The sequence below is a fragment of the Sorex fumeus genome, unplaced genomic scaffold (genome assembly GCF_029834395.1).
Source record: "Sorex fumeus unplaced genomic scaffold, SorFum_2.1 ptg000098l, whole genome shotgun sequence".
In the NCBI taxonomy this organism is placed as follows: domain Eukaryota; kingdom Metazoa; phylum Chordata; class Mammalia; order Eulipotyphla; family Soricidae; genus Sorex; species Sorex fumeus.
Genome location: NW_026606155.1, coordinates 15,938,233 through 15,952,614, shown reverse-complemented (window position 1 = coordinate 15,952,614; position 14,382 = coordinate 15,938,233). Strand labels below are relative to the sequence as shown.

The window sequence follows — 14,382 nt, the reverse complement described above, 5'->3', positions numbered from 1 at the left end:
AGGGATGTGGTCTAGAGAGAAGTTTAGGGAGAATTTTACATATGTCCTATCCCTCTTCTGTGGGCTTCTCTCATTTATGCATGTAACTGTTTTTTGAGGGAGGGGAGAGAAGGGGCAATTGGGAGTGTCATGCCTAAATAGTGACTTCATTAAACACCTAAATTTCCGAAGACTCCCTAGTAAATAGCAAATAAACTCACTAGACTTCTGATGCTGCTGCCCAAGACAGGCAGCAAGTTCCAGCTTGTGTGAGCAGTCTTGCTTGAATATATCTACATGTTTGCATTCTGTTGGGAGACACACCTTGGAACAGAGCTGGTTCCCTTAAGTCTGAGACTGTTTCTGGTGCCATACAGAATGCCAGGCTTTGGAATTGGCTCAGTTGGCTCATCTGTTAGTGACTCAGTGATACTTAGCAGCCCTCCTCCAATGGGGAGAAGAGAAGTTTCTTTTCAAGTCTATCTTGCCAAGGCCTACTGCTTTCCAATTAGCAATTTCCTCATTCTTCCAGGCCCTATCCTCTTCTTACATGGAGGACCACAGAACTTTCCAAGAGAGTGCTGATCACCAAGAGGGTGGTGGTACTTGTACCTCAATATGGAAAGATATATGAAGACTTCTATATGGGTCTGGTTTCTATTTTTTAAGACAGAAAAGGAGTAGAGAGAAGGCTAACCTGTTACTATAACTACTTTAGCTCTGGTTTTTGGCAATACCATGTTTGTTGTAAAAATATTAAAAGTTTCAATGTTTAATTTTTTAAAATTAAAACTCTCCTATAATTCAAAGTCTCACAATCCAGTTCCACTATTGAGAGACAGAACACTTAACAACTTGAAATGGTAATAAAGGTTTTACGCAAAGGCTTTAAATCCTTCAATGGGATGTACAGTTGTGTCTCTATTTTTTATAACGACCATATGACTCTGAAGATGCTTATTTTCCAAACAGTCAGAGGTAAGATGGAATAAATGCCCAAGTTTACCGTCATACAATTTATAAAATGGAGACTCCCTAATCCGTACAATTATCTTCCATGGACTTAGCCCATAAGGCATAATGAAGGTACTTTATATCCAGATGGGAAAGTTCCCAAAGGCATAAATATTGACTTTAACCCGCCATTGATATTTTGTGAAGCAAGGTAGCACCGCACATAACCTTCTAATGTCTACATAATTTTTATTCAGGATCACATATAGTGAAATGTGTGTTTCAATCAAAATAAAAGACAGCATACTTTTCCCATTTCTTTGATGGAAGGAATAAGGATTTTCTGGCGAAGGAGGAGGAGAACTTAACTGAATTAGTAGTCCTACTGATTCAGTTAATATTAGAAGTTGATATTACCTAAAATCAGGAGCACATTCTATAAACATGTTGAGGACAATGAACCAGATATCTGAAACATGAATACAAAAAAGTCATATTACATGACTGTCACTTTAGCTACACTAAGGACAGAGTTACTAATTTTCAGACAAGGAGATCATTTACATTTTAATATCTGTGTCATCCACTTAGACATAACTGTGCAGGCATTTCATTCATGCCCATTCAAGAAACTCATTGTTGAATCTACTAACATTTTCTCTAGTCAATAAAATTAAGTAAGTTTTTAAATAGTTCCAAGGTATAAGTCTTTCAAACACTCAATGCTTTAGTAAATCCAGATGCTATGATAATATCTAAAATTGCTTGGAAACTATTTCAGTAAGCAAGCCAATTCCATTTTTAAAAGGCTAAACTGATTGCTCTATGTAAACACAGCCTACGGAAAGGGGGACAGGTAACCTTTAACTAGTAACTCAAACTTATGTAGACAAATACATATTTGTGTATACATATGTCTACATAACTTTGAGCATATCTGAACTACACTACTTCAAAGGAACATACCTTATAATAGATAGGGTTGATGGGAGGGGTATTAATAATCTTACAATTCCTTTGAGCATATCAGTCAAACATTAGTTCTCCTCTATCTAAAAAATGAGTTTTTGTTAAGTTTATGAAAGATACATCACAAGAAACCATAAAAGTTTATGTTGCGATAAATAAGTTATTTAATTACAGATTTATCAGGATTTATCTAATAATACCAAGCCATTCTACATATTGTAAGATTCCTGAGCTTTGTCAATTCACTTCTCCATTGACACTTTAACAGTCTCTCTCTCCCAGTAGCTTTTCTATGTTCTAATGAACATATCTTTTATCCCTGATATTCAGCCTATGCCTTTGTTTGCTTATGTATGCTACTTCACTTCCCCAGTGAATTTTCTTCAAGGAAAGAAACTTCACATACACAAGATCACTTTCTGTAAAAACTAATCACAACAGGGTGATTTTTCCAGCATCTTATACCCCAGTCAACTAGCACAGCATTACATATATCTCATCCCCCCACCAACTTCTCGAACATTCTGTTTCATTTTTGTACATGTAGACCAAATGGGAAATTTAAGGACTACAGTGTGAGTAAGCAGCAACAAATTTTTTATTTTACCTCTCTAGGCACTACCTAAATCTCAACACATTTCTGTAGATATATATCAATGGGTCGCTGATAAGCCTTGACTGTAGAGTTTAAGAATTAAGGATTCTGAAATAATCTCTTCCTAATATGATTTTCCAGAATTCATTAGATCAGGTTACATAGGTTACATTTACACATTTACTTGTTTGTTTTTTGTAGGTGTATTTATAAAATTTAAAACTCTAGAAAGCTTAGATATTTGACTGTTGATTAGTTAAAATGACATTTATTAAACTGTAAGATACTGATAGGGTGTCTACAACAGTTCGAAAAATGGGTTTTTAGTTCTCACTCATTTTCCACTTCTTCTTCACTTTAGGTCTCTAGTTCAGGAATATATTTTCATACTTAGATTTTTCAAGTTTAGATTTTCTTCTGTTAATTTTATGTTCAATTATAAAAGGAATGTCATAAGAACACTTGATTGTATCTATAAATACAACCACACACTATAATTTGATAACATCCTTAAATTTACAATATAAAATTTATGGTACAAAATCAGTTTGTCTATTCTTTGGAGAGGGGATGATACCTAGATATTACTTTATATAACTTATAGATAAAACTATATTCTCTATTTTAGAACAAAATACGGTATATACATTAAAATAGCATTATAATAATAATCTATCAAAGCCTAGAATTGCTAGTTAAGCTAAGAACAAAGGGAGACCCAAGTCCAAATTCAGATGTAAATGGGAATGTAAATTCCTTGCTACTGAGGGTCACCTTATAGTAAAAATCTCCAAAATTCACTGATGGGAATTTCTCTCAACTAACTTCCTCTTACTCCATTTGAAAACTAAAGAAAACCTTGTTTACACCTAGTATTCATTACAGTTCACCTACTTTGGGAGGGAAACTGCTAATTTGAATGACCAGAGAACCTACCAACAGCAGCTGAGAATGTGTACTGTTGAGCTGAAGAGTAAATTCTATATAACATATACAGAGAGAGAGAGATGAGACTGAGTGGGGCCACATTCTCAATATAGGAATGGAGACGGATAGATCAGCACCACTGACCCCACTGGTTTTTACCTTAGTTATTATGGAGTATAATTCACTAGGTGAAAACATACACACCACAAGTATGTTCCAAAGAATAATTATCACTATCTCTCACACACACACACACACACACACACACACACACACACACACACACTTTCTCAAGAATTGAAGTGTGCTTTTCCATTTAAATCACTCTTTCTCCCTCAATTGAAGACTAGGTCATAAGCATATTATTTTTCTACTTATTCTTTATGCTACTTTAGTCAAGCCTCTTCTTCTTCTTGAGTATGTTCCCATGTGTCTATGTGTAACTTATAAGTCCAATGCTCAAAGTAGAATCCAAAGATGTCTCCTACCCTGTTTGCCTCATTTTTCCTAGATTTTCAATTTGACATTTTTTTAATGTTTTCCCTACCTGACTAGAAAGCTATCCTTAGACTTCAATGATCACTCTAACACTCAGGATAAGAAATCGTTCTTGGTATCGTCAAAGATACTGTGAATTCTGGAACATTCAGACTGGTATACAGTACTATATACTCAGAAACTTGAACATCAGAAGCTACTTCTCACACATTAAACACCAAGTTCCTAACCACTTGGCCAGGATGTAAGACTCATTATAATTAAGCATTGGGTGATTTTTCCAGTTGGACTCTGTCCAGGCTGAGGAATGCTAAGGCAATATCCCACGTATTCACATAGACAGAGGTTTCCCTAACACAGTAATGATTCAGGAAAATCAGTCTTTTCTTCATGTCCCAAAGTACACTTCAGCTGGATCACTTCTTTCTCAAGGCAGATAAACACGCATTCTGATTTCTTCTTCTTCACCTTAGGATCTGTTCCCTCAGGACTTCTCACTAGAAAAAAGACGTGATCAAGCTGCTAAGCCAACTGGCATTTGGATGGTGAAAGAAGTGTTGAGATGTTAGAGGTTCATGTTCTTCTGGCATATACATTCCTGTCTTTCTGTGAGGCGTTGGGACTGAGTTGAAATAGTGGATTCAGTTCTTAGCTTTCTTTCCTTTTTATAATTAAAATAAAATTCTATGACAGTTATACCTTGTATCAACTAAACTAGATTTCATCTCTTGCTGAAATTCTTCTCCAGCCAATCCCGGACTTCTTGAAGATTGTAGCAAAAGGGACCCTTTCCTCCCAGATAAGCAATTTTTTGTCTTTGCACAATGCACACACGTTCAAAGGCTACACCGTAAGCTACATTGGCGTTGTTGTCCATGCGGTCAGCCACAACTCGGCACTGGGGCGGCAAGGAGAAACGCTCCAGAAGCTGGTGGGCTGCTGCACATCTGTCTTCTTGACTCCGGTGCTTCTTCACCTCAAAAGACAAAGAAGAATCCCTAGGCACTGCCCAGCCATCTGAAGGATGAGCCTCGTCAATGTAGACCAGCAGGAAGTCAGCCACTGAGGAGAACTCTTCCACCAGTTTGCTGAAGGCTGGCAGCTGGCTTGTAAAAGGAGGTCAAGTGGCCGATCCAAAGTTAACCACCAGTGGGCGCTCAGGGCTGGCAAAGTCAAGAAGGTGGCACTCAGCTCCATCAACCGACTTCTCGTGGGCACCATTTCTACTACTGTCACCTTCAGAACTGGAGACATGTACCACACTGGAGTTCGGTGCATCTTCACCCAGTTTCACCTGGAAGTGAACAAAAAAAAGAAGCAGAGAACATGACATTAAGTACTTTGTCAGTCTAATTCATTCTACGTGAAAACAGGGAGCTCTGATAAAATATGATATCTTCAGAGGCTGTAGTAAATATATATTAAGTAAAGCAGCATCTTGGCAGGCAGTACAAAGAATGACCCAAAAGAGAATAAAAGTGTTTTTCACTCTGTCTAGTCACAGAAGGTAATTGTTTCCATCACTGAAAGCAGAGCTGTTAACTCTCTTCATAATTAAGTTGAAGCAGGTATTCTTTCCAATCCTACTCTGTTGTCAATGCTCAGTATGCATTATATAACAAATGATGAATTGGCTTCATTTTAAAAGGTAAAAGTGAATGGTCTACTTTAAGACAAATTATCAGTCTTGAGACAGATTACCTCTTTCTGAATTCCTGCCTCTGAATTCTAAAATCCTCAGGCAAGACTTCTATATTTTTGCATGATGCTAATTTATTGACTCTCTACCATTTGCCCATGCTATAGCATTGGGTTCCATTCCTGGAAAAAGCTAGAGAAACAGGGGTCCTATTCATAAGAAGGGCCTTCACCCTGTCAGAACTTCTACTTTCCCATTTGTAAAAGTTGATTAAAAAAACTTATCTTCCTTCTGAGATTGTTAGAGGATTACATAAAAAGAATAGCACTCTTATAAATCAATTAATACAGCAATATTTGTGAGGTGAGGGTGCCATGAGACAATGTCATGCAGACATGTGAAATAAACTACCGTCTGATCTGGACAAGGCTATATTTCAAGAGTTATTCCTTCATGAGATTTGTACTCTCCTTAGTATTTATCTTCCTAAAGTTCTTTTCTAACCACTTTTTATTTGTGACTCATGAACTAGGACTCACCATGTTCATTAGTAAAAAATTATCATTCTTCCATAATCCTACTTTCAACTTCTGATGACAAATTCATTTATACATTTTTATTTGTTTTCATTTTTTTAACCTAGAAGGTCACAGCCATCTACTGTTATACCATTAATGTTATTAATAAACAGCACTGAGTTATAAATACTCAAGGCTACGGAGGTATAGAAGAAGAGTTTTCCATGTATTCCCTCCATTTGTATGTGATTTAAATGAGTATTCTCAACCAGGAGACATATGTTCCAGGATTATTCAACAGGCCCGCAGTGAAACATTTCATGTATACATAAAAATCATGGAAGTGGGGGTCATAGTGTGAGATTAGGGAGTAAAATGCTAGGACAGGAGGAAAGGTAACAGGAAGGAATAGAGGTCATATTGGGGCCACAGACAGAAAAAAGATTGATAAACGAAATAAAAAGCTGAACATAGACTGAAAAGGAGTTTAGTGGCCTTTGGTTCTGTGAATTGATAGCAAAAAGCAAGCAACATAAAAGAGCCAATTACATCAGTTTGAATGAACACAATTGAATCTCCCCCATTAGAATGGTTTAATCAAAGCCAATAACATTAGGGCTAACATATGGCAGGACAATTGATTTTTATACACTATACTTAATATTATAAAACACTTGCAACTGGATTGACTTATTTCCCTGATATAAACACAGCCATATATAACATCGCTGTTAATTGAAGCCACTTAGAAGTAAATTGTTAAGAACTCGACAATCCAAATGGATATAAAACACTCAAGAGCTTTTATTCAGATGTTTCTATCTAAATGTTAATGCATAACTCATTTTAACTGTGAGGAAATAATTAAAGAAATCCGTTCTCTCATTTCTGACAATTGTTAGCAGAGCAAGTTTTAAATAAATACTATAAACTTTCTAAAGAAAATCTTAAAGTCACACTCTGCTTTCTTAGAAAATGCAGCTGATGGTATGATTTACATAAGCACATTTGTTTTCAGTCACTATTAAAAAAGTTATATTACTAATATTAATTTTCTTAGTTAATTTACAAATGACATTAAATAGAAGGAAAAAATTAAAGCCAGTTGTTTGGGTATACTATTTATATGAACTTCGCTTGTCTCTGTGTTTTAAATAACAGTGAAATAGAAAGATATGCATTTTAAAGGTATTATAAACTTTTTGAATCCAGGCATTTCTCTTACCCTTCTTTGTAGATTTATGGGGGGTAGCTTTATCATAATCTTCTCATTAACTCTTTTCCCCAAAATAGCAATAATGAATTTAGGAGGGTTGCTTTTCACAATACTGTTATACTCTTCCTAACACTAAGAATAAAATACCTGAACACATTTGGGTCGATCTGACTCCATTAACTGTTAAGTATCTTCTAGTTAAGTGAACAATCTATCCACCAGAGAATCATCTGTAAACTACCAAACTGTAGATTCTTGGGAAGTTTTAAGCATCCGTATGCTTTTTATGAGTTATTTTTTTTGAGACCTATGAATGATTTTGTGGTCCTGTTAAATGGTTCTTTGATCTTTACATTCTAACCCAAGGAGAACTGTTGATCCTTGTATTATTTTTGACTATTCAACTGAAAAATCTCATCTAATGCTTCAGTTACAGGTGACTCTATTATTACCTGTAGTTAATTTTCTTAGTCAAAGCAACTTCTCCTTTTCTTAGTGTCAATATACAGTGCAGTCACATATTTTGTTTTTTTCAAAATACAGGCTAGTTACTTTAGATCATTTAGAAAAGTACACCTTTGCTTCCACATAAAACATTAGGGAAATAATGACATGGGTAAGTACATAATATTCTTCAGTAGGTGTGTGGAAAGACAGATTTGGCCTTGGTTAGCTGTGCAATATATATTATATATTCTCATTTGATTTTTGTTTGCTTTGGGTCACACCTGGCAGTGGTCAGGGTTTACTCCTGACTGTGCTCAGGGGTCATTCCTGAAGTTCAGAGGACTGTATGCAATGCCAGTGATTGAACCTCGGTCATTCGTTTACAAGGCAAGAAACTTACCTCTATGGTACTATCTCTTTGGCCCCTATGTTTTTATTTTGATGGATGAATTATTGAATGAATGATAGTCACTGTAATTCTAGGTTGAATTCAGGGAAGAAATTTATACTCAGTGATTTCCTTGCACTGCCATAGGTATAATCACAATTGGGTTATAGATAAAATCATTGAAGCTGAATAATTTAGGAATGTGAATCTGTGCATGAAATAAAAGTAACCCACTCTTTTTCATCTTTGTTGCACATCTAGGTGATGTTACTGCACTAGATGATGTTACTGCAGATGAAAATGTCATAAATAATTATCCTGTTTTTAAGGATGACCAGGTAAGAGGAAATGCATTAGATAAGACCAGTGTAATCAAGGAAAAACTCCCTAATTCCAAATGTGAGCGAATGAGGTGTCTGCTCTTATCAGCATCATATAATAATTATTATCTATATCCACCTTTGTTAAAAACCTACTGATGGAGGTTATTGCAACAATCAAGAAATACAACTAGTTTTACAGTAAAATTTTGCTTTTCCTTTAAAAAAACATTTAAAATAAACTCATTGTTCATTTCCTAGTTGTTCATATGATAGCCATGAAGATTCAATTCTTATTATAATCAGATTTTCAAATAGAGAATCTCAGTTTTCTCAGGGATGTACCCTTCTGAAAGGTAATAGAAGAATTACCATTGTCGTCAGTGATGGGAGGTTCTTTGTTTTCCCCAGGAGAAAAGCATTCCTTGACAAAGAGCCAAAATGATGAAGAAAATAAACTTGCTTCCATAATAACATTTAGGCTACAGGAAAGAAGTTGAACAAAAACAAGCTATCCCCTGGTACTCCCAAACTTTGTTTTAATTTCCCACAGTGGCACAGAAAGTCTCCTGGCCACAAGTTACCTATCATCTTAATTTCTCCTTCTTAGAGGATTTGTGTTTGGTTTTTGTCCTTAATGAGACATATTTGCCAAAGAGGCATTCAAAAGGCATTTTTTACTCTTGCGGAAGAGTAATTAGGTCGGTACCTCTTTCCCTGCCAGCATTAGCCGCTCTAAAGAGAACCCTGCCCAGTATTTAATGCCCAAACACAAGAAGCATCATTTCCACTAATTGGTCTTGAAGTTCCGATGTTCCCAAAGGGTCCCTTTATTTTGAAAGGATCAGAAAGGACATACGTAAAATGTAATACCATCATCAGTGACTTTTATCTCCCTCATCTGCAGTTTTACAATTATCCTTTCCTCGTGTTTTTTGTAATCAACGTCAGCAGCATCTGTTATAACAAAGGGGACAGGGGTGTAAAGAAAAAGTTTTCTTTTTTTAGAGAAGAGGACCTCTCCGGGCCAAGTTCAAATCTGAGACAGCCATGTCCATCAAGATGAACATGACTGCAAGGCTATGGCACCCATAGAAAGTTGATTCCTCGGATGCTGGAACCTTTTTTATTGGGAGAGCTCTGTGCATAGGAGAAAGGGATTATGCTGTTCCAGCATGTGGACTGTGAAACGCAGGGCGAGGGAACAGAAGAAAGAACCATTCATCAAGTAGGAGCTGGAAATAGAGCATATACTACTAACCATATTTGTGTGTATGAGCTGCTAGAGTCTTTCTACAGCCTTTCACGGACTGAAGACAAAATATCACCTAATCTCCTGGTAGAAATTAAAGCACAGGATAAATATGGGGCTAGGCTGGATGTGTGAATGAACAATTTGTACAGATCCTTCTTACTATTCCAAGCCCTGAGGAGGCTTTCTTAGATCTCAGGAAATTTCAATTTTTTTTTTTTTGCTAAAATAACCAGGCAACAGCAATGTCCTCACAAATGTGATGGGTGAGAAAGCAGCAATTTTAACCACTTCAATTTAAACTGGTCCAGTTTGTGAGGTTGAGGAATAAGCCACCTATCTGTGCTCTGACTTTGAGTCCCTTTTGGCTGTTTGCTTTTCTTTGTGTCTTGACATTGTAGCTCTTTGTGGCACATTGTGGCTCTATCACTTCCTAGCGTTTTATCCAAGTGATGGACAAGTTCTGGCTGTGTCCTTCTTTGGGAAATGTTTTTCTCTTAAAAGAACTATTTCCCATTGTAGAAAATGGTGTCAAAAGACTTGAGGTGAATGGAGTGGAGGAGGAGAATATTTCAAAGACCCTTTTAAGACCAAAATTCTATGTTTAAATGAATATGTTTTCTGTGGCACTGCAATATTAACTGTGCAGAAGCGAAACTGCTTTCAGCATCTATACTGTGTGTTTACTTTTACACTTCATTTAGGTAGGAGCCAGGCTCCCAGACAGGGGAGTTTGCTTATTGGTTGTATGTTTGAGTCTTTTAGCACTAGCACAAGGATGCAGTGTTAGAAGCAATGACACTGACAGGAAAACTTCAAAAACAAATATCTGTTATTTACTCCAATCTTTCACAAGTTTCTGTAGGCTTTCTTTTAGATTATAACCCGTGGAGAAAACTCCTTCAAACCAAATCCAGATTATTTGAAAATTTCCATACGAAGTCATTTTTAAACTTCACTCAACATTTTAGTGAAGAAGGGTTTTTGTTTGTTTGTTTATTTGTTTGTTTGTTTTCTTTCTTGCCCTCTTAAAAGGACCAAGCACAGGGACAATACTATTACCCTACTTTCTCTAAATACCTTCCCAAGTATCTGACACTCAACAAGGAACCTTGGGAAAGACATGCCTCCTTGTATCACATGTGTACACACCCCTCACCCTGGAAAACGGCCTCTGAGTGTGGCAGCTTCAAAATAATGCAAGTCAGGATTGTGAAATCCTATGATGCCATCTCTAACAGAACCTCCCTCTCCCCCCTCCCCGCAGGGCGCCTGCAGAAATGGTTACACCCAAAGACAGAGGAACAGATGGCAGCAGCCGACAGGGAAGTGATTCAACCTGTTCCAGAGATTCTGCATGACCCTCAAATGCCACTCTAACCACCACCAACCCTTGCCATACTTGGAGACAGAAGGAGACCAAATATCACTGCAGGCTGTGCTCACAGTGTTTCCATTCATTACACACCCGGTCGCGTCTTGTCCCTAGATACAGGGATTCTTGGGTTGCTGATTCTTCTAAGAGTACAGTTTTTTTTTTTATAAATCATTGAAAGCTACATAATAATAGCAATCAAACTTGGGAACTAGTCATACCAGCTGACAATAGTTATAATGCAGAAAAGAAATTTAGAAACATATGCAAAAAAATAAAACAAACAAACCCCTCCAATTTCTTAAACTAGGAATAACAAGATTGTAACATCAATACAAGAGTTATTTTTTAATGAAATTCCATACATCAGTAAAATTAGTTTACTAGAGAGAAAATTGTTTGATTTTTTTTACTTTTTATTTAAATTAGCTACTGAATAAGAGAAATTACCTCACTGAACATTTATAGCCAATATCACAGTTCCCATAGCTTATTTGAGGGATATTTATAAGAGATATACATTCCTATAGATAAATTCTCTCAGGTAGGTACTTTTCTCATATGAACAGAAGTTAATTGTCTTCCCTCCAAAGTAAGAGTTTGATATGCTTTTATCTGACCAGTGCCATTGCCGTGCTCTCTCATAATACCTGCAAAATGCAGCTATAGATGAGAAAACTCCTAACTTGTGACATGCCTGACATAATAGTGCAGTCCCCACCCTGTTCCAAATTCCTTAATCCCAAAACAAAACAGAGATATCACATCCAGTATAAACAGTTGTGGAAATGAACTGATCATCTTTCCGGCATTTCCCATTTGCCCCAAATACATAAAATAAATGAGTTCACAAAGAACCTTAAGCATCATTTCATATTATTACAAGAGAATTTTTCACTTAGTAACAAAAGCTCTCACTTTTCTTCTGTTTCAAAGACAAGAAAGGCAGACTTGCACGTTACTCTCAGTAACAATGACCGGTATTATAGTAAAATCCCCCTGGTGCACAAAGGTTGCTTCCTTCTGGAACACTTGGTTCATTTTCTAGAAGTTACATTTGACTAGAAGTCACATTTTTTTTTCCTGGTGCATAGGTTTATTTTTCTAGTGTTTATTTACAGAGTACCCATTCATTACCTTCTCCCTTTTATCCTGAAGTTTTCCCTGGTCTACTTCTGCCTATGGGCTTCCGTATTCCTCTCAAATTCCCTTCCCTGGCATCCTGGGCAAGAGCTTCCAAACACTGTTAGGGAAAATCAAGACAGTCTGCCTTAATAGTTATGGTTTCCAAATAAATCCATTCTCATTGAGCCCAGGGATCTCCAGGAGGCAGATGGGCACAGAGCGAGGGACAAACTGACAAGCACCAGTGCCAAAATGGTCCACTTTGCCCATTAAGAATGAGCTAAGGATGCCCTCCCAACATCTCCAAGCAGAAAAAGAGAGCTGGAATGCCAGCAATTCATCACTTGCAAACAAAGCTCCCTCATTCCGGTTTTGAGAGCAATCCCGGAACACAACTTCTGAAGCTAAATAGAAACACTGCTCCGGGGCTCAAGACATGCGTCCTAATAACTTGGAGATTGGACTGAACCATGGATCTACCTGATCAATCTCAGACAACCTATCAATTTTGAGAAGCAAGGCAAATGGGCTTTCCCCTACAAAGTCCGGATTTCCGGCCGTTCTTCCTTCTCTCCTTTGCAAATCGCTATGTGGTCACTCCGGACTCAGTGTCTGAAAACCACTTCAAAAGGGTGGGAATCAGAATCTGTGGAGGGCTCTGCACACAGACCTGCTTTCATCATCTCATCCCTACCAGGAAAACAACCGGGCTCACATCTGCTGTGACCGTTTGGTTATTAAGCCCTGGTCGACTCTAGGAGTTATTTTTCTTGTCTTGATTTTCAGTGACCATGCCCTCAAACTGTTCTTCCTAACGCACCTCACCTAGCTTCCCATCAAGTCAAACTCTGCATCCCATCTGAGGACAAGAACGGGAATCGGTGCCACAACATCTCTTGGTCCCCATCTGCTGTTTCCTAGTAATTGTGTCGGCCCACTCTACCTCCCCCACCCCCCAACCCCCACAAATCGCTACAAGACGTTGGCAACCCTCCTAAGAAAGTTTCATTCAGCCATGCAAAGCCGTTACGTCCTCATACCTGTTGTCCCTCCACGCTTCACTTAAGTGACAGGTGTGCAAAACCAAGGCAGGCGCTCTCAGAAGCATCAGTACCCGGCTCCCAAATGGGGTGCCTCACGTCTCCCCCATCCCCGCCCCCGTGCTCCTGATGGGCTCTGGCGGACAGTGCGCCTGGCCTAAAGAGAAGCGCAGCTCACCTGTTTGTAGGCATCCAGGAGGAAGCTCTTCCAGATGCAGCGCATTCCCTCTGAGGTCAGCATGCGCCTCCACTCCCCGCGAGTGGACTTGGAGCGGCTCAACATCAGCACCACGTGCTTGAGGAGAATGACCGAGTCATAGAGCGCCAGGAAGAGGCAGTTGGAGAAAAAAACTGGCAGAATTTGCAGTGTGATCAGCAAGTGTACGCTGAGGTTGCCCATCTTCTCTGCCTCCCGAGTCAGTCCCCTTGTGCCTTCTGGTTCCCCTTCACCCTCTTATTTAAATGGGGGGTGGGGGTTGGGGTGGGGGACAGGGGAGGTGGGGGAAGGTAAGGGGGAAGGTTGGGGGTGGGGGGAAGAAGGAGAAAAACTAAATTAAAAAGAAGCCCAAGTTGTCTCCTCTTTCAAAGAAGCAGAAATGGCAAGACCCAAGTCCAGTCTCTGCAGCCCAGAAGTTGGAGTATGCCCATCAATTCATTCAATTTGGAGCTGCTGCCTCTTTTTTTTCCCCCCTCAGTATTTAAGATGTTAAAAAAAAAAAAAGAAAGAAAGAAAAGAAAACTGGCGTGCCCGTCCCTAATCCAGTCACCCCTCTCAGTCCGTTTAAAAGACAGGCAGTTCTACTTTCATTTCCAAGCACCTATGAGGCTGTGGCAGAGATTGCAAGTTTTTCTTGAGCTTTTCATTGTCTCTACATTCAGAAACGTAGCCTGTTTCTTGCTTGAAATGCCAGAGTTTTTGGAAATGTGCTTTAAGAGTAGGTTCCCCCCACCCCTTCTTCACTCCGTTTTACACACACTTTTCTGTCTTCCCAGCCTGTCTGTCTCTCTCTCTCTGTGTCTCTCCCCAGGAGCGCTGACTTTTTCTCTTCTTTCTCACTCCCTCTGGCTTTTTCCCTTCGTGCTATCTGGTGGTGGTGCAGCCAGTGCCTCTGTCTCTCTGCAGCCCAGTGAGTCTCCCTG

General features: G+C 38.5%; 1 protein-coding gene across 2 annotated transcripts; it reads right to left on the bottom strand.

Moving 5' to 3' along the window:
* Positions 1-3,672: 3,672 nt before the first annotated feature.
* Positions 3,673-13,705, bottom strand: DIO2 (iodothyronine deiodinase 2). Of its 2 annotated transcripts, none has more exons than XM_056133365.1 (2): positions 13,421-13,705; positions 3,673-5,216 (listed from the first exon to the last, which is right to left on the bottom strand). In XM_056133365.1, the coding sequence occupies exons 1-2, from the start codon at positions 13,640-13,642 to the stop codon at positions 4,632-4,634; spliced, it is 807 nt and encodes a 268-aa protein (XP_055989340.1). In that variant the 5' UTR covers positions 13,643-13,705; the 3' UTR covers positions 3,673-4,631. The 2 variants fall into 2 exon arrangements, with proteins under 2 accessions (XP_055989340.1, XP_055989341.1); XM_056133366.1 differs by having other exon boundaries at positions 4,644-5,216; positions 13,421-13,695.
* Positions 13,706-14,382: the final 677 nt, after the last annotated feature.